Raw genomic sequence first — 25,348 nt, forward strand, 5'->3', positions numbered from 1 at the left:
AGGATAGAATTATATTCCATAACCGTTTTATTACCGGAAAATTTTAGGATAATTTGTTCCTTCCACATTGAACATCTAAACCACAGTCAAAAAAACATTTATTGGAACTCATAAAAAATACTGGTTCTCTACATGAACAAAACACTCTTAACCCCTACAAATTAATGGCGATATCTCGTCTCTTATTTCACTATGCTGAAAGACTACCAATTGCTTTCACACTCGCTATATCTAGATTTGAATACATTTTCAAAAACTGAGAGTATTAAAATATTTTCCCATGAAGCATCTATGCTTCATGTCTGTCTTAAAGAGAAGTCACAGTATCATGAATAGTAAGTAATCCATGTTATTTTAAATATACTCATACATAAAGTAAAATAGAGATGACTGGTTTTGACAGCTTTTTTATATAGCAGGTTTGTAACAAAAATTTAAAAGCAATTACTTACTATCTACAGCAGCAACCCCTCCAGGTAGAATTCTCTTAATGAAGATCCCGTAATCTTCTGCTGTTTGTGCCCGATAACCTCCAATAATTTTAACTCCTGCAGAACAAACAAGAGAAACAAGCAAGAAGTTGTTTATTCCACCTACTGTGCCAAATGGATCTACAGTCAAATCCAAAAAAAATGGATAAATTAAACTTCTGATGTCAGTGTGAAGTGGGAAAGCTCACCAGATGCTTTTAGATCTGGTTTACTCTTAATAAACAAAGCATGCAATCTAATTACCTAATCCATTCTGACAATCAGAAAAAGAAATGCGATGAACAGCTCGATTGATTCCATGAGGGCCCATAATAGTCCTAAGAAATAAAATAAAAGTCATCATGTTTGTAATTATAGAAATACATACAGTGCTATAGCAATACACAAGAGATTACAGTGACTATGTTTTTAACTGTAATACAATCAAAATTAGTTTTCTTGATTGACAACTCTATATATATGTGGGATACAGGAAAAAAAAAAAGAAAAATCAATCTGCTCATAATAAAACTAAGCTGGTATGGTAAAATAAAGTATACTTAGTTTATTCCCTTTTCCACAAAGCATTTCAGCCAAGTTCTGAATCCCACTTTGCAAACAATAAAAGGCTTATGATTAAATAGAAACAAAATCCCAAAGCCATGTCCAATTTAGGATCTAAGTAAGAAAACCACATCATAATTTCTTAAATCAGGTAACGAAACTTAAAATAAACTACTGCTAAGATAGTATATACAAAATTTTTTTTAAGATATAACTTTCTGGTTAGTCATGAACATAATCTTTTCCCTACAATCTCTCATTTCTTCACTCAACATTTTACTCTTTCTCTATTTATAAAGGCTTCTTTCCAAACCCTATTGCTTGCTCCTCAACGTGCCCTCCCCTATTCCAAGACAAAATATCAGGACGGCATGTGAAATTGTCTAAAGGCAGAGGAATCTTTGATATACACTTGACAATGGTGAAGAACTAAAGAAATTCACAAAGTAAAATTGAGAGTCTGGAAACCTAAATTTACAGTTCCATCAGAAATAGTCCCACGTACCGCTCTGAGAATATAAAGCGTTAAGAATTCCTATAAATCCAGATTAGTCTTTTATCATTTTGTATTTTCATTCAGATGAGTTATTACAAAAAATCCAAATTATATCATATATCCTCTGTCTTTCCACAGTTCAGCTTTTGCACTAGACCCGTTGTACAAAAAACCAGAAACACTGCTAAAATTTTTCTGCTGCGACCTACGTCTTGTTCTGTATTAGCTGGTGACCTGCATTTTCTAGAGTATGAGGAAGTGAAATGGTACAATCAGATTTCATTAACGGGGGGAAAAAAAAAGAGAAGATCAAAGTGGAGGACACAGTGACCTAAATCCTTTCACACAACCAAATCCAGCACACAGCTTGAACTCCAAGCCTGCAACTGGTTATTTCTATAAAAGCTGCAGTAATGTCCTTATCAGGACAAAGGAAAGAGAAATCCAGAAGGTCCAAATGTTCCTAAATTCCAGCACCAGGCAAGAGATGCAATGCCTACAGAACTTTCCACATTCCTCCTTTTTTGTATAACAAAATCAGATGAAAACTTTATCAAGGGATCCTTGCATTTGCTCTGGGGGGAAAAACAAACAAACAAACAAACAAACAACCCACCCACCTATTTGTTCCACAACCTCAAATTCCAGGGATTTGCAAAATTCAGCTTTTATTTTAGGAAAGCCAGCCAAAAGAATGGACCTAATAATCCATCTTTAAAAACAAAAAGGAAGCCCCTGCTTCAAATGTTGTAGACTTTTCACTGCAGTATTTCTCTCAGTATTTGTTCTATAGGCTAAAAAAGAAATGATGAAACCTAATTTGAACCATATTTTGACACTGCTAAGATTGCAAATGACCTTGCTACTGCATGACACAGCATAAGACTCCCCTTGTAAGGTGCAAAGTGAACCAAAGTGATTTACTTAATCACACTCTAAAAGAAATAAAACAAAAAACAATGTTTTCTAACATAAAACTTTTGATAAATTACTTGTACACTACAGCAGCATACTATTTTGCATTACTACCTAGTACTGTCACCTAAATTATTCCATGATTCTAAATTGTTTTGAAGACGACAAACAATATACTAATCACCATTACAGGTCTGTCCTTGTTCTGTAACCACCTTTGAAAACTGAGAAGATAAAGAGCATTGATCTTTAAAACAAGCAGATAATTATTCTTTCTACTTTTTCCCACCTTGCCTTTTGCTACTATTGTTCTGTTTTATGTTCTGCCATGCTCTCAGCAGCTTTCATGTGGCAGACATTTCTTTATGCATTGCAAGTGTCAGTATCACAAACAACTGTTACTTACTTTTTGATATGTCAACCTTTCAATAACAGTAGGGTTCTCAACTTAACTGGATTTTCCTCAAGTAACTATTATGACTATACTAGTCCATCAAGAACATCTTTACTTTCTCCTGATCTTTTGATGCTAATATTAGTGAAGGCTGAAGGGTAGTACTACTGAACAGCAGTTATCTGAACAGAAAAATCTTAGTTTATCAACATCAGAATTAAAAAGAAATATTGAATATTAATATTAATAGGATTACCTTAACTTTTTAAAATTAGTGAATAAAAGAAAAGCAAGAACAAACTTTGTATTTCAGCTTTGCAAGGAAGTTTACTTTCATGAAATTTTAAAAGATCAAATCTCAGATTTTAAGTCTCCAGTATTTCAAATAAATACAGAGTTCATAAGAAACAGTAGAACCTATTTATCTCTTACCATGTAAAATGATGATAAAATACAATCAAACATGGGTACAGAACACTTACAGTAAGAAAGAATCTATGTTTCTAGAAGCAAACAGTCAATACCGTCACAAGAGAGACCCTAACTTACTTAAAATCCATACTGACAAAGTCATACAGAGCATACACAAAGACAGGATGAACTAATAATGTATAATGGAGAAGAAAAAGGTATCTTCAAAACAGGGAAATCATCATGATGTTGCCATCTACAATTAACATTAGATAGGACTGACACTTTGAACAGACTCTGTTACAAGGTATACAATAGTGTTTATGCTCTAAAGACTAAGTCCCCCTAATGTATGAGGCTTAAAATTATTTCCTAACATAAAAACTAAAGACAAGTACTTTCAAATGCCTAAACTAATTTAGGATATTACATCTTGCTGACTTTCAGTGTTCTCTCAAATGACATAGAGACAGATCCTCAAGACATGTTACCTGTCATCGTTGTACTAAAATAAACAGTGCTTTAACAGTTACACAAGGACTTTCACTACACAAGGACTTGGATTTAGCTCCCATTCAGCATATAATTCACGATTATTGAATAATCATAACATGAATTGTTAGATACTTCCCCCAAACATTAGAAACATACTCAACAATATATAGAAGGAAACGGGCATCTAAACTAATTGGCAGTGATAGCAAAAATAATTTTAGTGTTCTTTGTAGAAAAAGATGTAAACAATCAATTCATTCATTCCTACAGAAGTCATACAAAAATACTTGTCAACTAACTTTTAGCACACAGAAAAAAAAAGGAGTGAGAAAAGAGATAAAAAGAAACAAGATTACACAAAATGTGTGCTATAGCTTTATTACACTGAAATTATTCAAACAAATATTAAACTTAACACTTCAGCTGAAGCCCTGGAATGTTAATAGACCAAGTATTCATATTTTTACGTAGAGGCTCTAGTAAAGCCAGTTAAAATGAAATCTTTGGTACTTACATGTTTAAAAAAAAAAGTAATAGAAAAAAGTAAGTTCAGCAGCTTTCTATTATACACCTTCTAGAGACTTATCAGAACATGAGGCTCCGGATACTCTATTGATCTATATCCCTCAAAAATTACCAGGCACTAGTCCACAAATGAAATACTTAGCTGCCTTTATCAGTGGAAGAAAAACAGCCTTCCATCGCAAAATCCATATGATTTGACACTTCTACAACAGTATAAATGATAAACCCTGGTTGCTTACAAAAATAAAACATAATCTGTAAATGGCTACAGCTTTTAAAATATCTTTACTGTACTTTCCCAAATTACAGACCAAGGAAATCTCATCAGAACCTAATGGCTCAGCATACCAGTATAAGAGAGAGAGACCATCAAAACGCTCTGGTTCATCTTCATCTCCTGGTGAGAGTAAGGACATTCTTCAGTACAGCAGAAAAGACAATGACAAAGTATCCAAAATGATCCAAAACTGGAGGTTTTCAATTCAGCAGCACAAATGATACACACAGAACAATTTCTTTCTTTTTTTTTTTTTTTTTAGTTAGTAGCAGAAAATCAAACAGCCTGAGACGAGTGTCTCTGCCTCCTTAATCTCCTCTGAAACCCTCTGCGTCACAGGGACTAATTCACCTATCAAGGCAATGCTTACTTTTTCTCTTTTTTAAATGGCAATTTGTAGCAACTTTTAAGACTGACGATAAACTCAAAAGAAATAAACTTCACTTGCATTGATGACAAGTGTGGTTATGCAAGCTATATCTAGCAGCAGTCAAATGAAACAAAATAATTATTGATTGTTCCCTCCAAACAGGGTCAAAAGCAATACCTCATGATCTTTCTAAAGCAATCTTCCCAATAAATTGGATTATATACATCCACACACAAAAGGGAAAGCCAACAAAGCCGACAGACTGAAAGCAATAATGAAACAAATGCCATTGTGCTAATACTCTGCATTCTCAAACATGTTACTGACTTACATGATGTTTTAATACGGTTGTACTGTTTTAATATACAACAGTCAAAACTTAACATAGAACTTGGTATATTATCTGTAGAAATAGAAGTTGACATACATTTGTTTTTGTAAAGGCAAACAATAAAAATGGTGCAAGAAATATGATCCCATTTTTATAGTATATCTTGATGTGTTTTATAGTACAAGTAGGTGAAAAGTAGATAAAGGTGGACTTTAGGAAAATAAAAAAAAAAAGGAAGGACTTTATAAGTCATATTTTAGATTTTGCTCAATGGGATCTGTCATTGCTTTGTTCCTTTCTAATCTAACCTAGTAAGGCTTCTTTTAAAAAAAAAAAAATTAATTTTTAATTTGCTGATTTAGAATATCCACTCTCAGCATTCAGCAACCTAAACTGTTCTCCTAAATTATCCTCCACGTGTCAATGCCTGCTTCCAGAGATACTTTGTCAAAGCTACCAAAAAAACAAGGTAGCTTTGCAGGGCCTGCTTATTTCAGGCAATCCAATGGGGTATCAGCAAAATACCTAGAGGAAAGAATTTCTTCTGTTATGTTGACTATAATTTAGTTGAAAAAGGAAACATACACAACTACTCCCACAGAGGTAAGACTCTCTGCTGACCTGAGGCTTGATCTCTGGAGAGATACACACCTATTATTTTAGAAGTTCTGAGCTTCCGATGTCAGTTTGAGTAACTATTTTCTTCCACAGTTGTTTACAAGATTTTTTTCACCAATCTGCAGAATAAGCACACGCACTCCTATTACCCTTCCTCTCTCTAAATGATCTTTAAAAGATTTCTGTTTGAAACGCCAACTGCGTGTGCTGTATTCGCTATGGGCTTTGTTTAAACAGAAAGATGAAACCTCTCCAAAGCAGAAAGCAACCTCGTGATGAGACGGCATCAGTTAGTGCCTGGAGCTGCACAGCAGGAAATCTTGGTTGTGCTATCAATGCACATGCTCATCTCAACTTTTTTTTTAAAGTTGCAGTGTTTATGGTTTGATTAATACATAATTGTTTTGGAGAAAGGATTTTTGATCTTTTTGATTACAAGCAATGTGCTACATATTGTCCACATATACTGAGGTCAGTCCCAAGAGCAAGAAAAGCCTGCAAGCTAAATGCAGAGACAGACAGAAAGGTAAAGCGACCTCCTACAGATTATGGAGCAGATCAATGACGGAAGTGGAAACATAAACCAGCCTTGCACTTCCCACAATGTGAAAAGCTCCACTGGAGTCACGTGGATTGCTCACATACATTTAGCGAGGGAAAATTTGGCCCTATATATTCTTATCTAAATCAATTAAACTCTGCTAGTGTTACTAATATTTGAGCTCAAGAAAAGAAAAGCCATTGATATTTTAAGCACGGTATCAATGAGATATGCTCTAAGCAAGTTATGTAAGATGGTGAATAAGATCCCAATACTCTTTCTATAAAAAAAATTTTTCACTGTTCTTAATATCAGTAGAGTTCAATTTGTGGTATCAGTGGCAGGAAGTTTTGTCAAAAATCACTTTGACCAATATGGCTTTCCTCGTTTCTAGTTTCACATTCTACACAACAGAAACACACATATAGAAAATCAGTGAAAAAATGTGACTCATAGCTATGTATTTCAATTATTAAAAAGGTAACATGCTTTTTAAAAATAAACCAGGCATGACAAAGAATTGCTGACAATGAAAGTAGACACAAAGTAGTGTAAATTTTTCATTACTCCCACCTCCTCTCATTAGAGTTCTTTTATCATCAGTACATCACTCCTTCAAAAAACTGCTCCTCCAAAGTAACACTATGCATTGTTCAGCTTCCTGAACTCACCCTCTAAGTTTCTATCCCCCTTTATCATAAAATTCTACTGCTACTTTTAGTGTTTCTAATGGAGTCATATAGAAAATTGATATTATTGCTTTTCTTGACTCTTCTCTGCCTTTAAAAAGCATGCTTTGTGAACATCAATTACAAAGATCGAACAATACAGCTAACAATACACTTTAAAATGCATAAAATGTAATATCAGTAAGCAAAATCAAATTTTCAAGAGACATTTTCTGCTATCTTGTGAGGCAAGCAGACTAAGATTTTTTCAGAGCTAGTAAGTTATTGTCTTCTAGCAGCATTATGACGACTCATTTTTCCCCAAAGACATTTTATAATGGTTTAGCAAACAAGATAGAAAGATTTGCCCAATCTGTAGTCTGCTGAATTATCCTATAAACCTTGGTAGCAAGACTCACAAGATCTTTTCATTATAAATAATAAAGGCTTTTGTAAAAATCCTATAGAAGTTTGTTATGTAACTGAAGCCTTCCAGGTTCACAGACCTTAAAGGGTGAATATTCATTAAGACGTTAAGGATGATAGTTAAATGTACACTTTATTATATAGTATCAACAAACACTTCCTTCCACTCTATCCAAACCCACTAATTATTCAAAATGCATTTTGCTGACTAGGTTATTATAAAGATTAAAAGAAAACATATGCCATTATATGGCAAAATGTTAAACATGCAAGAAAAAAGGCATGAGCCACATTGTAATTGTGGAGAAATACGAATGGTTTGGGGCTACTCCCTCGTATGGAGAAAAATACGTTATTTAAAGTTTAGGTAAAGCTCAATTAACATCTAAGTACATTCTTGAAGTGTTGTACGTTGATACCTTGTCTCTCAGAAGAAAAATAATACATATTAAATACATAAAATGGTAGTCTTGCATCATCATGAAGCTGACGTGTGAAGCTATGTGCATGCTATTCAGGTTAATCTTTTATTTGAAAAATTGGTTTTTGGAGTGATCTAGTAACTATGCAATATATCTTCTAAGTGAACCAAGCAAAATATAACTGTTTTGAAGACATATATCTTTGTATTACATATTCTGTATTTCCCTCTGACAAGCATAGCGTTTGCCTCTTCAGATCCCAGTGAAAAGGAAATTAGCTTTTTAAAAAATGTTTTGCTTTTTTAAAAATCAACTTATCTTTGAAATGGCATAACTCAGAATTGGTGCTAAATGGCTTGGCAGTATGTTTGATTTGTTGAGGTTTGTTGGACCTACTGCATAAGCACAGCAAACATGAAACAGTCCAGCATAAGCTGTCTATGTCTGTTTTAAGTTATGATTTTTCCTGACAAGGTTGGCATGGTTATTTAGCAGTACGGGGAGAGTCTGCAGTTAAGATTTTCAGTTGCGACTGAATTTGAGTTTGACATTTAGCATCTAAGCTAACTTTTTCCTAAATCAAAGTGGATAACATTATAGTTTATAAAATTAATAACATAATCATTGTATTTCCCATGAGAGTGACAAAAAATTAGATGGTTCCAAAGCACTGGATATAAAACATTACAGACACGCAGACATATCATTTTGAAAAAATAATGCATTATAATACATAAATCCTTACTGCATGTTAGATTACTGTAGTTACCATCCATATACATATAGGGAGATAATTTGTCATAGACCTTACAAATGCATTTACATAGTTTCAGAAGCATTAAGGAATTTTTATGAGGGGTTTTATCTGTGGAGAACCACTTTTAACCTAGTGCTGATTACCTTAATGAAAAGTTTAAGAGCTATTTCTTTCCTTTATGTGTAAATTTGATGGTGTTGATATGAGCTTTTGTGAGAAGCTGCTTCAGCCTGTTTCAGTATCAAAATGTTTCTCCTTAAGAAATCATCAAAACAAGATCCTACGAATGAAAGTACTATAATTTTCATATGACAATCCAATAATTGTTACAGTCCTGTCAGGGGGGAGAGGAAAGTACTTACTTTTTACTTGGATTTCTTAGGGGCTCTGTACAGGACATCTTCTTAGTTGCACTATTTTAATAAAAGCTCAGAATGGAGAATTCGGAAACACGAAGCACTGGCTCATAACCAAGATAATAATTGCTGTAAAAAAGGAGTTTTTGAAACTTAAATGGCTATGTTTATTTTCAGACATTGACAACAACTCTTATTTAATATTGACTAGCTGAAGATAAATGGGAAAAGAACTTTTGTGCAAAACCAGATGCACTTCATTGCTGAAAAGTAAAACAGTAAGTTGCTACCAACTCAGACTTAGCTGTGCATTGTACCAACATATCTGACAACCTGATTTCCTCTGTAAGTTATGAGGCTGTAAATAGGAGTAAACCCAAACCCTCTGTTATTTAAGCCTTCTGAAAAATCCACTAATCAAGATTATTTTATCAGAGGGAACTCATATAACCGCAAAAGACAAAATAATGAGCTCTGACTTTCTTCTAACAAAAGTTATTGGGGGAGAGAATTTTATTATGAACAAAATACGGGGTTTTATTTTTTGTTTTTTTTCCCATATTTTTTAACTTAATATCTAGTATTCAGCACCCAGAGGCACTTCTGAATTCTTAAGTCAAGTGTGAAACACATAGGCCAAAAGGCATACCAGATGCAGTTACATATTACTAAAAAGGTGTAAAAACAGTAATTCAGATTTTATTATTAGTACAACAGGTCCATAAGAAATACAACATTTGAGCTACAATCCTCTCAAAAATTACTGGAAAAGCACCTATACAAAAATATCTGCTTTCATCAGTAGCAAATCTTCCTGACCTTATGAGCTGTATGGTTAAACCCTCACACAGCCAAGAACCAGAAGACGTACACTGAGGGGCACAAGAAATGTTGTAAACACCTGAGGCAGGAGAGAGCAACAGGTGCCTGCGTTACCAGTGATCCGCTACGAAACTGGGCCAAGCTGAACTAAAGCAGGCTTACGAGATTGCTTCAGGTGCACAGTATCAGCCTCCGCAATGACCAGCTCTGAGCGATTTATGCAGGTTATACTTCTGCAAGAAGGGACTGACACATTCATTTTGGAAGAACACAGGTTTTTTTTTAGCAGCAGCTTGCCGTAAACGTTTTCCGATTTCTCGCTCAAGGACCAGAAATAACGCTGTCTAAATAGGAAAATCTGCCATATTGCTTCTCTCCAGGCTGAATCACCGTTCCATTACTCAGCCCAATTAAAAGAAAAATGAAGCCGTATCAGGAGCTGCTAAAGCCACTGTGTGACTCAAAATTACTGGAGCCAACGAAGGCGGAAAAAAGCAGCGCTCTAAAGCCGTAAACTCAAGGGCTGCTACAGCGAAGTCTGTTACAACGCATACAGGAGCAGTCCTGTTAGGAAACATCCCATCTGTGAATTTCTCTGAACCTGCTTATCCTGAAACGATTGCTGTTTAGAAACAGCGCAAAATTATTTTGCAGCATGTCAATGTTTTGCACCTACACAAAACCAAATCAACGCGCAACAAGATGAAGCTAAACATTAGCCAAAGCACCACTAGGGGGGAAAAAAAAAAAGCAAACAAGCAAAAAAGACTGTGACCATGTGCATAAAATACAGAGACAGCCAGGAAGAAAAAGCGTAGAAGTTTCCTCTCTGTTAAAATGCCACCACATCAGTGTCTGCCACCGTGCCTAAGGAAAACACCGCAAGCGTCCGTTTTGGTGCCTCCAGCAGCACTGCAGTACAACATCAGGCACACATGCATGGTGGGGGCGGGGGGGGGGGAGACTTTAAAACCACCGAAATTCGTTGCGCGCTCCACAAATGGGCTGCACAAGGCATTCGCGCCCAGTTCACTTCGTCCTCTGCCCGCCTCGTCCTGCCGCTTCGTTACCGCGCTCCCTCCCCCGCGCCAACCCGCGGCGCCGCCTGGCCGCGCTCACCGCCTGCCCCCGCTCACCGCCTGCCCCGGGCCCTTCGGCGGCCCCGCAGGGGGAGAAGCGGCGGTTACCTCGGAGCGAAGCCCGCGGCCGCCAGGGGAGGAGGAGGCGGCGGCGGCGCCCGGCGAGGGCCGGCCTCGGTGGGGACCTCCCGCGCCGCCGAGGGGTGAGCGACGGGCGGCCCTCAGCGACGCCCCGCCCTCAGCGACACCTCTCTCCCTGGCCACACCCCTCCCCTCAGCGACACCCCTCTGCCCGGCGACACGCTTCCCCTCAGCGACACCCCTCCCCTCAGGGACATCCCTCTGTCCGGCGACACCCCCGCCCTCAGCGACAGCTCTCTCCCCGGCGACACCCCTCCCCTCAGTGACACCCCCGCCCTCAACGACATCCCTCTGCCGGGCGACACCCCTCCCCTCAGCGACATCCCTGCCCTCAACGACATCCCTCCGCCCGGCGACACCGCCGCCCTCAGCGACACCTCTCTCCCCGGCGACACCCCTCCCCTCAGCGACACCCCGTCCTCGGCGACACCCCTCCCCTCAGCGATATCCCTGTCCCCAGTGACACCCCACGCCCGGCGACACCCCGCCCGCAGGGATACCCCTCCCCCGGCGACACCCTTCCCCTCAGCGATATTCCGCCCCTCAGCGACACCCCGTCCCCCGAGGGCGCCACGCGGGGGAAGCCGCGCCGCCTCCCGGTGCGGGGAGACGCGGAAGCTGCCCCGCGCCGCGGAGCGACCGCCGAGGCGAGGCGAGCCCCCCCGCTGCCCGCCCGGCCCCGGCGCCCCCCTCTCCCCCCGGCAGCGCCGCCGGGCAGAGCAGGGGGCGGGGCCGAAACGACGCGGCCGGACTCACCCCCGGCGGCCGCTGTCGCCTCTCGCCCGTTCTCGCGAGAGGAGGCGCCGCGCCGCGCCGCGCCGGGCCGGCGGAGGGCAGGCGGGATGGGGCTGTGCGGGCGGGGTTGGGCGCGCTGCGGGGGCCCGCGGCTCCCCGGGTCCCTGTGGGCCCTGGCGCTGGGCCGCGTCCTGCCGCTGCGGGCGCGGTGGGGGCTGTGGGCGGCGGGCGGCCGGGGGCTGGGCCCGGGCCCGGGTCCCCGTCCGCAGCCGGCCCGCGGGCTGCGCAGCTCCAACCCCTTCACCCGCCGGCAGGAGGAGGAGTGGCGGCGCCGCAACCGCACGGCGCTCACCTACATCGCCGCCGCCGCCGTGGGCATGGTGGGCATGTCCTACGCGGCCGTGCCGCTCTACCGCCTCTACTGCCAGGTACCGGGCCGGGCCCCCGGGGCGCCCAGGGCCAACGCGGAGCTTCTTTTCCCCTGAAATACGACCACCCAATTTACAACCCCCCCCCCCGCCCCGACCTAAATAACCCCTCGTGCCGCTCGCGCTGCCGAAAAGGCCCCGGGCGGTTTCTCACTTCCCTCCGTTTTGAAAGGCTACGGGCCTGGGTGGAACGACGGGAGCGGGCCGCGGGCCAGAGCAGATCGAGAGCATGAAGCCTGTTAAAGACCGGGTTATTAAGGTCACTTTCAACGCCGATGTGCACGCAAGTATACACTGGAATTTCAAACCTCAACAAACGGAGATCTACGTAAGTGCCTTACCTCATTTTCACGCTAACAAAGAATTACTTAACGGAGCTTAAAACTGAAGCTTAGGTTTTTACCTCTTGCGACCTTCGTTGCCGTCGTGCTCCTGTGGGTTAGTTCGCGCCCGTGCCTGGGTGCTGATCCAGAAACAGCACAACTGTTAGTCCGTAATACTCGCAGCTCAGAATTTTATTTTCAGTCCTGGTGGAAGAGCCATAGTTCATGGCTTATCTGCCAGAGGGTTTCTGTAAACTTTTATTGCCTATTGTGTCATACTTATCTTATAGTTGGTTCTTTTTACTCATCAAGCTGCCAAAAAAGGTTGCAACTCATTCTGTACAAGTGTAAGAAAGTTTCCAGTATAGCTAGATATCTAAGACTTTGGAGTTTTGCCAGGCTGGTACTTTCTTTTCTTGCCATTCTCCTTCCAGGATTGTTTTTTATAAAAAGGAACTTTTTTAAAATCCAGCTTTACTGTTTAAAATCAATCATTGCTGAAGGCTCTCAAAATCAGTCATGCTTCTTAATTAGCTTCTGAATTCATTATTGAAAGAATGATAATCTCAAAAATGGAAAAGTACACCGTATATAAATCTATCTATTAAAAAAGCTTTGCATGCTGGTAAACTGCTGAGACTAGTAGAAGCTCAGTGGTAAATTGCACATATATGGGTGCTTTTAATATTTGTAATTTAGAACAGGGGTAAGTTATCTATAAGTAAGATGTTAGTGAAGCATACAAATAACTAATTTGAAATGACAAAAGAGAAAATAAACTCATACTTAGTCCAACTAAACTCTAAAGGACTTTGAGGGATGGAGGGCTCCAGTGTATTAAAAATCCTCATGTGATTTTTTTTTAATACAGGTGGTACCAGGAGAGACTGCACTGGCATTTTATAAAGCAAAAAATCCTACTGACAAGCCAGTAATTGGAATCTCTACCTACAATGTAGTGCCCTTTGAAGCAGGACAGTATTTCAATAAAATACAAGTAAGTGTGAACAAAGCACTGATTGTATTTTTCTTTATATGAATGTAACTGAATTGTTACCCATAGATGAGGATTTTGAATTTCAACCCTGGAGTCCACTCTTAGTATGCCCATAGTACCTGAAAGTACCTTCAGGTTTTAAAATGACCATGTTCATTCTTAGTCTTGCCGTCTTCCTGACAGGCCGTAACATGTTAGAGTAGAGTGGTTTCCTAATCTACGTTAGTACAAGTGACTTTGAGGGCAGTTGTTAATGATGTGAGGTGGCTTGTCCAGTTTGCACTTTGGGACAAATCATTAAAAGATAATTTCTTCCTATAATGCATGAGGAACAGAATTGCCGTCTTGGTGTCACGTTGCTGAAATGGCACTTGTTATCCTGAGTGCTCACCCTTCCTTAGATGTGAGGAACGTACAGGGAATGAGAGTTGATTTAAAAGATGAAGTGCTGTCTCACGTGGGCAGAGAAAGCTCACTATAGCTTTTTTGTCTAATTTTTTCCCCTCCCCCCTGCAGTGTTTTTGTTTTGAAGAACAGCGGCTTAATCCTCAAGAGGAAGTGGACATGCCTGTCTTTTTCTACATTGATCCAGAATTTGCAGAGGACCCTAAAATGGCTAAAGTTGATTTGATCACTCTCTCTTACACCTTTTTTGAAGCAAAGGAAGGACACAAATTACCACTTCCAGGCTATCAGTAATAGGCGATATCTACATAATTGGACTTCTGCTACCTGACCACCAGTTTTGAGACCATTTTCCCATGGAAGGAAAAACTGTACAAAAACTACACGAGTACTGTGCAATATGAAACTATATTCTTAAACCACGGTGGGCACATGCTGCTGTTCTGACACAATTTTTTCTATTTTTTTAAACTCGTAGTTATAATTGCCTTAGGAATAGTATTTTATCATCAAAACAAAATGAATCTCTGTGTTTCTAGAAGAAAGGCAGCAGTCTCAAAGCCATCTCTTATAATGATACATGTTAATGATACATGTTTTACTTTCCATACAGAGGAACATATCTGTTTAATAAATATCTAAAATTGTGTTGCTGACTCTGAAGAATAACTTCCATTTACCTTGTATTTTCAGTGAAAACTTTTACAATAATGTATTTAGTCAGTTCATGAAGTCCCAAACTAAACAAAGTTAGAGTGAATTGCTAAGTAACCCTTCCCCAGCAGAGGAGAAGGTAATGATTCAGTAGATGATGCTGCCTCTTTAATTATTACTGAATCAGTAGTTTATTTGGTAAGAGCAGACTGCTCTGGAACTGTTATCATGTGAATAAGGTACAGTAAACTAAACGTAAGCATTTCAAAATGGTGGACTCCTTGTGGAAGTGTCTGACTTGAGATGGAACTAATCTTTTTGTATGTTTCCTGCAGGGTTTGTAATTAGAAATACTATCTCCAAATTTGGATATTGTGTTCAAGTCATTGAAAATTAGTACTAACTGTTGCTTTCACCCCTGAGGGGGCCATACGCTGGGCACCTCTAAATAGAGGAAAGCTAGGCTTATGTACTGGCTTTCTCTTCGAAACTTTTCATACATAAACAGCTGTTCTGACTTTCAGGTTAACTTAGCAGGCAAAGGTGTCTGCTCAAAAACCAAAGGAAGTCAACCACATTCAGAGCTTAAGTCCAACAAAGCCTGCCTGGAAGCATATCAGTTGATGGGAGGTACACCTAAGCCTGTATTTATGTAACTTTTTGTCATTATCTGCAGGGTAGGGATAATAACACTTTATCACTGCTTTGCAAATGAGGAGCGAATTGCAGAGCAAGTTTAAATGACCTACCCATTTTCAGACAGAAATTAGTTTACTAGGCCAGTTCTTTCTACCCCTTTCAGTGGACGAGATCTAACAAAGACAAGTGTTAGTTTGTTCTGACTGTAAAAAGGTAATGGGTATATCAAAAAAACTTTAAATTACGTTGTCTCACTTATGTTCACATACAAACTGAACAGTGTAAATACAAGGAAACTACCTTTAAAATGCATTATTCTACTAAATATCTTTGTAACTTAAAAAAATCTGGATGACAGCAATGTCAGATCTTCACTGTGTATTTATTAAAATTTTAAAACTTTTTTTTATTCTTCTGTTATCTTCAATGCATTTTGTCTAGCAGAATATGTGGACCCCTACAGAAGTGAAACAGCTATATGAAAATGTCAGAAAGCCTTATTTTATTATAGTCCCTAATACTGGTTGTGCTAAAAAAAAAAAAAATGTACTCAAGACAAATTCTTTGAATCTAGGTTTAGGGGGGAAAAAAAAAGTCTTACCTGAGTTGTTTTATAGCTCCATTTTCTTTTGAAAGTTTAACTGATTCTGGCAGTTTTCCACAGATGGCCAGAAAAAAGCAAAGTGTTTCAAAAGAAGATGACTAGCCCCTGACAAAAGCATTAGAAGAGAGTTTTTCCAAGTGCTCACTTTCCTAAAAACGCAGGTGTTTCCCCCAAGTTTGAAAGCCCAAATTTGCACAGATATTGAGCATGTTCCAAAGATAAAACAAACTCTCTGACCTGAGTCATTAGCCAGTTCTCTTACAGATTAAAGCTATAACTATTTTGCTTCTTGAAAATATGCTGGACAAATTCAGCTAGCAATCATCCATTATAAATCACTATACTGATATAGGCCCCCCCCTCCATTCTTCAAGCTAGTCTTTTTGACAGAAGTTAAAGGTGTTCTACTGGCCCAATAGCTGGCTGCAGAACTGCTACCAGACACTTACACCACCATGGATTCACACTTCAAACACTTCCAATACTGTCTGCACTTGGTATTTCATGGAGTTACACGTCAGCTGGTGAAAAACTCAGAAGTGACAGAGGTGAAATTCTCAGTAAATATTTGTTTTATTGGGAATTTTGTACTATAAAACCTGCATAACAGACTGAGAACTTGCTATCACCCACAAGGTTGTTATAATGCAAGCTTAAAATGTAGTACTTAAAAAGTCAGCTTACAAGCTATGAACATGAGTTCTCAAATTTTTTTTTATCAGTTATAAATTCACAGAATTCCTGAATCTGTCCAAGAGCAAATTTTACATTCAGCATAAAAGTAGAGAAGGCACTTTATTAAAAGATACAACTGTCATTAACAGGGTTAAACTACTTCACTAAAATAACTGGATAACTAATGCTCATCTGCACTGTACCAGAATGAAAGTCTCTGCAGGGCAGGAACACTGAAAAGAAATGATTGATCCCTTTCCATTATTTACTGAGTACATAAAGTTAGAAGTAACAATAGCATAGGAACAAGTGGGTTTTTTCCTCTTCTGTTAATCATGGATTGCAGTACCTAATATCCCAGCTTATATTCGTACCAAGACAAAAATCCAATTATTTTGCAGGGTTTCAGGAGGAAAACAACCTGTGTTTGGAATATAAAGGCAAACAGTTTAACACTGAATGTCTTCAGACAACTATGAAGAGGCCCAATTTTGGAAGATTTCTATATATGGAAAAGCTCTTACCAATTTCCATGGAGATTAACATACACAGCAATGAGGGCAAAACAAGAGACTAGATTATGGAGTTTCTGTATAAACAAAGTCGTGTTTTGGTTGTTGCATAAAAAGATAAAGCAGTACAGTGGAGTCGTTAACTTGAAGAAAAAGCTTTCTTCTGTAGTTGCAACAGTCTTTTTGGTTTACTTGTGTCAGATCAAGTATTACTTTATACACAGGTGAATTTGGAAAGCATATTTTAAAGGCCCCCCAGTACTCTAAAAATAAGCATGTAAGGCACCACAAAGTTGAACATTTCAGGCAAATTATCAAGGTGTAGTTATCCAAGTAACTCTTCTACTTCCATATGGCTTAATACTCCAATGCTTATTTTTTGTTGTGTTAAAATACAAGACTGTTCTCTTATTCATTCATACATTAATGGAAACAGTACAGAAGACTGGCATCGGAGAACCACTTGTGTGTTCAGTAAAAGAATTCACGTCCACCCTCAGCATTCTGCATCCTTTTTAATTTCTGGCTTCGGCAGAACGTCATCAATTTCTTCATAAATAGCTCTGAAAGACGACAAATAGGACAACTCCTATATCGCAGCTGATTTATTTTATTTAGATAAAACACACCAACGAAATCCTGCTCCAGCTTAAACTGCCAAGAGTTTAAAGTGTTTGCTTAATAGAGTAGCATCAGTTGCAAATGCTCAGGTTTACACAGAGGCAAAGAGCTAATTCTGTGGTGCGTTTGATTACACATTTAATGAGATACCTCTGGACGTTTTCACTTTTGATGGAGTAAGTTTGGAAACATGACTGCAAAATGTAAATGGCCAGTTTGCCACATGACATGTAATTAGTGCACTAGTTAATAAAAAATGCTTTGTTGGGATTTTTCTACCTCAGAAATTCATGGTTCCTCAGAAGTAAGTTTTGTGCAGATACTCAATTTTTGGCGGTCTATTGGTGGAAAGGAGAGTTCTGCCATCTGTTTAGTTTCATATTAGTTTATCTATCTGGCTATTTGGCCATCTGGGGAGTTCCAGCATCCATTTGCTTTTGTAGCTTATGTTTTAAATAGAGGTATTTCTTCAGATTCAGCAAAATGTTTTTAAAAATCAAGAGTGCCATGAACTGGCATTACTTTAGTTACCTAGCTCCAAAACTACCTCCATTGAAGTGTCAACCAGCTTCCTTCACCAGGACCCCTTACTGTGTTTTATTCATTTTTTCATGTCATTGAATAAGATTTTAGTAGATTGTTTTTGAGATAGCATTAGTCCATCGTTTCTACAGATGCTGTTTAATGAACATGCTAAAGAAGTTTATTCTTTGGTTGGTTACACCATCCATATTGAAAGAAAGTGTACAAAACGCAGCCATTCCCCTTTATGTTAGCAGTCCAGCTGGGCAGGTAACTCAACCTAATTAGTGTGGTATGTTCTCTAACTCAAAAGAAAAACCCTTCTAAGAAGCCTTCTTGCCTCTCACACCTAAGAAAACTGTAGATAATTTATTTTAGAAGTTACTTACTCTTTGGGAGCCAAGGGATCAAATTCCATTATCTCATAGTAATGAGGTGCCTGTGACTTGCTCTTTGATGCAGCTGAAGGGTAAAGACAGATAGATTAATCCTGATTTAAATGTAAATGAAAAAGTGTGCTTAATGCATATTACTTTTTCATATCTTTCTGCAACTCAGAAGTTATGAGTTTCAGAAAAGAAACTCAGAAGACTATTTCCAATGTATCTGGTTGCTTTAAATACTAAATTGGTAAGCATCTCTAAGAGAGGCCATGAATGATGTGAGATTTTGTCATCACTGTTTGCTGCTGCTCCTAGTCTTTAACAACCGTTACGTAAAGCCCTTAAGCACTAACAAGAAAAACACCTCCATGAAGGTTAGGTTTGCAGTATTTTTTACCTGTTGGTGAGGCTCCATTTAATGATGTAGTATGTCCAGTCTGCAGATTTACTGGATTCAGAGGCACTGGGCTTAAAAGAGTCGTAAGCTAAGGAAATCAAGCAAAATAGCGCATAAACCGATTGATCTATGAGAACCACTTTGACTCAAGTTTCAAAACTACTGACTTACCTTTAGAGTCTCAGACTATAGCAGGTAAATTGTAAAGATCAGGTCAATGGTTATTCATCTAACTAATGTCAACTCTCCACACAATAACGTTCAAAACATTTTTTGGATTATCAATAGCACATCTGTGTAATTTACTTCTATGTACTTTGTTATACTACACAGACTCAGAGACTGCAATATTCGTAATACAGGTATCTGCTTTTACTTGCTGCTTAAATACGGAGTGTGAGTGTCTGTGGGGGAATTGCTTCTCATCTTTTCTATTTCATACTGCCTACTGCAGAATAGCACTCAAATTCTTAACACTAAACCCCTCAAAGCCCCTTCGTATTCTTTGCTTTTCTGTCATTGGTATTTTGTCTGCAGCATACACCACTTGTCCTACATTGTATTTTATTTTTAAGTTTTTTCTTTTTCTTTTTTTTGGGTCGTATTTGAAACAGAAAATATACCAGAGTAACATAATGATGGCAGGAAGAGATCATGGCTTGCTCCATACAGCAACAGATTAAATACAAATAGCATAGCAACTGCTTTCTCCAGACTCCACTAAGATTGTGCTGAACCCAACCAAATGCGCTTTCATATTAGCATCTATGATATCAAGAATGGCTTGGTCACTAAATAATAACTTGGTCACTAGTACTAAGTACCAAGCATTCTCTGAGGTATGGAGAAGGGCCACGGAATAGATCTTTGTATCCATTTGGACATCAGTCAGGGTAAATTCAAACAGTTCGCCTTTTGACATTTCCCAGCAAAGAATGATTATTCTGAACATGACTGATACTCACATTGCTATATGTATGTCCAGCTGGAACGCTTACACTATTGTTTTGTGCTTCAGTTGCAAATCTAGGAGACAGTAATACATTGAAAGTAACTGAGAAAGTATTAAAACTATATATTCTGATCATTACATGTTTTTTGCTGGTCTGTCTACCTTACGTCACAACTGAGAGCAGCCGGAGCAAGTGGGCCAGTGTCCCATTCGCATAATAGATGGGAAACTGCAAGGGCTCCCCTCCTATCTTAAACTGTTTAATTTATTGACCTCTACAGTTCATCTGATTCTTCCTTTCACTGAAGCACTGTCAAGACTCAAGCAGAAAATCATAAATATTTCAGGTATACTTTGACTCTTGAGATAAAAGCATGTTAAGCAATGTCTAGAGCAAAGGTCGTTTTTCACCTGTTTTACTAAACTGATGTGTAAAAGTATTAAACAGTTGTGTTCCCTGAGCTTTCCATAAACTCACTGGATCAATTACATAGGAGAGATATCTCTATCTAGTTAACTATCTAGTGTTATTTAGTGTTACCATCTCTTAATAAGAGACTACTTACAGGAACTGCTGAGCTTCTGCAGTAGTTGCTAAATCTAGCTGTGGATAAATTGATGGATATTGCCTGTTTGTATCTTCAGGGTGGGCAGATATGCAATCTAAAATTCAAAGTGATAATTAATAACCACTTAAACATTACTAAGCAAATGTTAGCTATCTGTACTATTAGCATTTGTAGGGAGGTAAAGTTTTGGTCGGAAAGCATATAAAGATTCTAAAACTCTACTTCTGTTTGTCACGTGAAAGGCAAAATTATAATAACTCTGAGAAGATTTTAGATGTAATATATTCCTCGCCTTAAAATGTCAGAACGACATCAGTAGTGCTATATATGGAAGATAACACCTTAAACTCCTTTCAGTATTTCTAAAAGAATAACATGGAATTATAGGTACTTAACTCTTGGCAGTATACTTGCACTTTAATTTAGGTATGTATAGGGACTCCCCTAAACAGTCAGTGGATAGAGGAGGGCTTATGCAGACAGTAATTCAAGGTTCCAAAGTTAGGAGCTTCACTCACTCCTTTTACTATGAAAGGAGTCTAACGTTGGAGGACACAGGTGTATTTCTCAGAGCAAACTGTTGCTAGCATCAGGTACCTCCATGAAGAAACTTAAGAAATTAAGAAGGTAAGAGAAAGGCATATGTGAATTCCTCTTTTCTGAGCCTACAAAACAAGTAACTGCCTTGCTGTTTTACAGGCTTCACTGCAACGGAGAACAGAAAATGTTTTTCTATTCAAATTTCAACAACGCAAGAGAAAGATTATTGCTGTAAACAGAGATCTTTATACTATCTTATATGTTTTTCTATACACACACATCAATTCTCACATTCCCTAAAGTTAAGTAGTATGCTAGTTTACTTTCTTACAAGGAACTTCTTGATCCCTCCACTAAGCTTTTATTGGTTTATTTTAAGAAACCAGACTGCAAAGGAAATGTGAATTCATCACTCACTAAGGCCTGAAAACTGAGACATTTCAGAGTCGGTTCCCACCACTGCTGACACCGGAGATGGAGAATCTGTACAGAGGTCAAGTAGATCACTTGAGGGGGCAGATGGCTGTTTCCTGTACAACTTAGCATTTAACAAGGAAGAAAGTTAAAAAATAAATAAATAAAAACAACCTCCCCTGCAAATCTTGTATAGTTTTAAACATACAAACTGCTATTTTCACAGAATATAAACTTTTGAAATCATAATATATTTATTAGTAAGAATTGGATAGCATCAGACAAGATCAAGATTTTTTGTTTTGAAAGCGATAGCTAATGAAACAAAGAAACGCCTTCCAGAACACATGGCTTCAGCAAGGTTGCCATTTCAAAAATTAAGGAATACAGTTCCAAAGCAGGAAATTGAACTGACTCAATTCCAAAATGTAAATGTGAGTTTGTTTAGATACAAGTTTGATACCAATTTTCTGACTGATCCTATCAATTATTTTCATAGTTATCATCACTGTTATTGTGATTTGATAAATACTTAGGAGATTGATTTTTTTCAGTCCTATATGTGATGGGAATTATTCAAATATCTCAAAACTTCCTAGAACACCCAGAAAAGGTTTCCTATGTTTCTCCTGTGAATGTGTTAGAATTAAAAATGAAGTCAACAAAAGATTTAACAAAATCACATCACTGAACTATGTGGGTTTGGCCACATCAGATTAAAAAAGAAAAAAATATGCATTTTAAACTTGGAGACTCCTGAATAATTTTAAGATGCGCAGACTGCATTATTTGGACTATTAGCTAATCCAACAGTGCACCCATCAACCAAAAACATCAAAAACATCTACCTACTTAACCAGAATGTAGTAATTAGCAGTTTTTCAAGGAAAACAAGATTGTCTTCTACCTTTCTTCAGTAATTATTTGCTGTATTTTGGCATTCACAATGCAGTCATTTTCATATTGAGTTCTATATGATTGTGCAATTGTGGCTTAGCAGAAGCTGAAACATGTGCAAAACTACTTTGGGCAATATAATTAGCAACCATAATTACCAATCAATAAAGACAGTCATTAAAGATCTGCTGAGATATCTACAAGCCACTGTTCAAAATTCAGAAAAAGCTTTGACTTCCTAGAGGGGGAAAAACCCATCAGTAATTGTGAATTCTGATGATGTAATAGTATTTCAGTCTATAAATGCTTTCACAGAATAAATGAAAAGAAACATTATGGTTCCTCATTTCATGTATGGCAGTTAATAGTGCTTAGCTATACAGGTAATAAAACAGCATTGGAATAGATTTCTTTCTCTGTTTCTCATTTTTCCTTACCAAACTTCCGTCTTAGATTTGACATTATCTGCTACTTTAGCTACATGAGGGTGTATGAATTTTCTGTGAGACTTTCGAAAAATCAATAGAGCTACATCATCCTGCTGGAGACAGCAAGCTGTACCTCTCAATTAGAAAATAAAATTCTGTGTATATCAAAAACACATTTTTCACAATGAATAGAAAGGAAAGCTTGCAGTCTTGCAGTTTGTGAGTTCATCTACAATTACTCACCTCTTCACGTTCACGTTGTATTCTCTGATTCTCCAAAAAACGAACTCTATTTCGAGAGAACCTGTTGAAATTGCAGAATTAAATGCTCATCCCAACGTTTCAGTAACATCATTCTTAAGAATCCGGCAGTTATTGCCAAAGTCTGATTTCAAAGGACCCTAGAGAGGCACAGAACAAGCACTACAGGTGCTTTTCTCTGGGGCACTTGTCTCTACACTAGCAATTTGGCTCACTACTCCAGTGCTGCAGTCCTCTGATCACCTACACTAATGACAGTTTGTTCTGGGGTCACTTTTGGAGACGGTCATCTGCTTCTTTCAAACAAAATCGAAGCACAGCTGACTAAGTCTGCCTCTGCACTCCTGCCAGACAGGTGAGAGAACATATACTGTGCCAAATCTGACTCCTTCTGACCAGAACAGTCTTCCACCTGTATCCCAGGAAGATTTCTGTCTTCAGAAGTCCCCACATTCCCTCATGCCATTCTCCAGGCCATACCACACACCTGCTCCGGGACACAGACCTCTCATTATTTCAGGTATTTTGAAATTGAAAAACGACAATAACAAAAAAAAGAAAGAAAAAACACCTTCAAAAAATAAGTATGTATCGGGAACCAAAAGAGTGCTATACTGGGTCCAGAGGAGACCCAGTTAAGTGATACTCAGCACGCACAAGGCTGGTCCATTTCAAAAAGTAAAGCTCTTAAGCAGTAAGATCTTACATAAGACTGTCTATAAAACTGCCCTTGTGGTCCAGGGTACTCTTACTGGTGAGGCCCACAATATGCAGGGAAGAACAAGAGATAAAAACCTTTCCAATTTCAGAAGGTAAATGTTTATCTGTAATACAGCAAGAAATGAAAAGTTGCTGGAGCCACTAGAGGGAGTCATCGCTACATACACTAAGCCAGTTTACTGCACAATGATGACTGCTCCCGACTTGGGCTCTACATTAATAAACAGAAAGCGAGAATGCAGCATAACTCGTCTTCAAACAACACACACAGTATAAAATAGCAGCAGCTAGTTAAAATCAGTTTGTCCTATGCACATCACGCTGCTCAGAGAGATTCCCAAAGAACCAATCTTTCTGTTGCAAACATTAACTGAATAAATCCTCACACTGATCAACCGTAATGTGTAATGCATCGGCACACAGAAAGACTGGTTAAATATAAAACATCACATAATAGTGCTAAGATGCAGTAGTTTTCTGTCCAGTTCACAATGGCTAATTATTTGGTCCTTCAATCACTGGATGAGCCTTTCATAAGGAATTTGTTGAATTACAACCACAAGCTACCATTCAGCATTCAGGAGGTTCTTGGCATTGCCAGTATTCATCAGTAATAATAAAAACGTAAGCCCATATTTGAATAAGGTGGATTTACAGAAGCCAAACAGAATTCTATTTTTGCTTTACTAACATGAAAAGCTTTCCAAGGCAAGAAGTAACCTTGAATCCAAGTATCCATTCAAGACTGTTACCGTAAAACATGCAAAACTGCTGCAGACATTAGATTTAAGGATAAGCAAAAATTAAATATTGTCAAGACTAGCCCCAAAGTTTGTGCTAGGACACCTGGAAGAAACAGTTATATTTCCAGTGCAGCATTTGGAAGAGGCTTAAAAGGGAAAAAAAAAGACAAGGCTAGGCTATTACTGTCCATATTCTACATTTAATCATCAGAACATCTGAATGACAACAATCAGCCTCCTGAGTTGCAAGCTGACTACTAAAGACAATGCTAATTCACTCTGAAGGACCAGGTTATCTTGTCTTGGGAGAAGGGTCACAGGCTCACCAAGTAAAGATTACAACTGCTCCTCAGAGTGTGGCCATGCTTAATTTTATATGCCCCAACAATTGCAAAGTAGCCAGACCAATGTTTTATATGAAATGTATTTTTTCTGACCCTGCTCTAACCTTCAAGTTCAAGCAATAATCCCAATTTTAAAAAGTTACTGTATTTTTGTTCATAATATCCTATCTGTATGACTTGGATGAAATATTCCAACCCTGAAAATACACTGTAATACATAAAGTAGTATTTCAGTTGAAACAACTCTTTGAACACGCGGTTCCTCTCTATGGAAGTGATACCGGGAACAGGATCAAGCCCAGAGCAATTCACACTACAGAACGAGGATACAGTTGTGGAATTTCATGGTCTGCTGAAAAGGGGAAAGGTTTCCCAGGGCAGCAATGCATCCAGTCGGTAAGACCATACGCACTGGGTAAAGTATGTTGAATTCCTGCCTCTTACTTTGTGTTGTGCAACTTGAACAGGGGGCCTACTAAGTCATCATCATTTTTCAAAAACAGGTAA

General features: G+C 38.5%; 3 protein-coding genes across 18 annotated transcripts in view; 1 reads left to right on the forward strand and 2 right to left on the reverse strand.

Moving 5' to 3' along the window:
• The window catches only part of STXBP4 (syntaxin binding protein 4), an 80,568-nt gene extending 68,252 nt beyond the window's left edge, over positions 1 to 12,316 (reverse strand). For 4 of the 13 annotated variants that reach the window (XM_068914006.1, XM_068914001.1, XM_068914005.1 and 1 more), the window contains exons 1-4: positions 11,046 to 11,309; positions 9,043 to 9,165; positions 735 to 808; positions 453 to 548 (exon numbers count right to left, since the gene is read on the reverse strand). In XM_068914006.1, the coding sequence (XP_068770107.1) occupies positions 453 to 548; positions 735 to 808; positions 9,043 to 9,080 (208 nt within the window). In that variant the 5' untranslated portion in view covers positions 9,081 to 9,165; positions 11,046 to 11,309. Of the gene's footprint in view, positions 1 to 452; positions 551 to 734; positions 809 to 4,618; positions 4,687 to 9,042; positions 9,166 to 11,045; positions 11,310 to 11,834; positions 11,868 to 12,165 lie in introns of those variants that run through there. The other 9 variants (XM_068914004.1, XM_068914000.1, XM_009678911.2 and 6 more) reach the window with 7 other exon arrangements.
• COX11 (cytochrome c oxidase copper chaperone COX11) lies at positions 11,871 to 18,569 on the forward strand. 2 transcript variants are annotated; one of them, XM_068914014.1, is made up of 4 exons: positions 11,871 to 12,241; positions 12,414 to 12,569; positions 13,436 to 13,561; positions 14,078 to 15,663. In XM_068914014.1, exons 1-4 carry the CDS (start codon positions 11,921 to 11,923, stop codon positions 14,258 to 14,260), a joined length of 786 nt encoding a protein of 261 aa, XP_068770115.1. In that variant the 5' UTR covers positions 11,871 to 11,920; the 3' UTR covers positions 14,261 to 15,663. The 2 variants fall into 2 exon arrangements, with proteins under 2 accessions (XP_068770115.1, XP_068770116.1); XM_068914015.1 differs by lacking the exon at positions 14,078 to 15,663 and adding an exon at positions 16,940 to 18,569 and having other exon boundaries at positions 11,906 to 12,241.
• TOM1L1 (target of myb1 like 1 membrane trafficking protein) overlaps positions 16,413 to 25,348 on the reverse strand; it is a 59,024-nt gene continuing 50,088 nt past the window's right edge. For all 3 annotated transcript variants that reach the window (XM_009678901.2, XM_068914012.1, XM_068914011.1), the window contains 7 exons: positions 23,017 to 23,077; positions 21,452 to 21,572; positions 20,492 to 20,588; positions 19,939 to 19,999; positions 18,974 to 19,061; positions 18,583 to 18,655; positions 16,413 to 17,613 (listed from right to left, as the gene is read on the reverse strand). In XM_009678901.2, the coding sequence (XP_009677196.1) occupies positions 17,547 to 17,613; positions 18,583 to 18,655; positions 18,974 to 19,061; positions 19,939 to 19,999; positions 20,492 to 20,588; positions 21,452 to 21,572; positions 23,017 to 23,077 (568 nt within the window). In that variant the 3' untranslated portion in view covers positions 16,413 to 17,546. The remainder of the gene's footprint in view (positions 17,614 to 18,582; positions 18,656 to 18,973; positions 19,062 to 19,938; positions 20,000 to 20,491; positions 20,589 to 21,451; positions 21,573 to 23,016; positions 23,078 to 25,348) is intronic.

This window comes from Struthio camelus, chromosome 19, assembly GCF_040807025.1.
Source record: "Struthio camelus isolate bStrCam1 chromosome 19, bStrCam1.hap1, whole genome shotgun sequence".
NCBI lineage: Eukaryota > Metazoa > Chordata > Aves > Struthioniformes > Struthionidae > Struthio > Struthio camelus.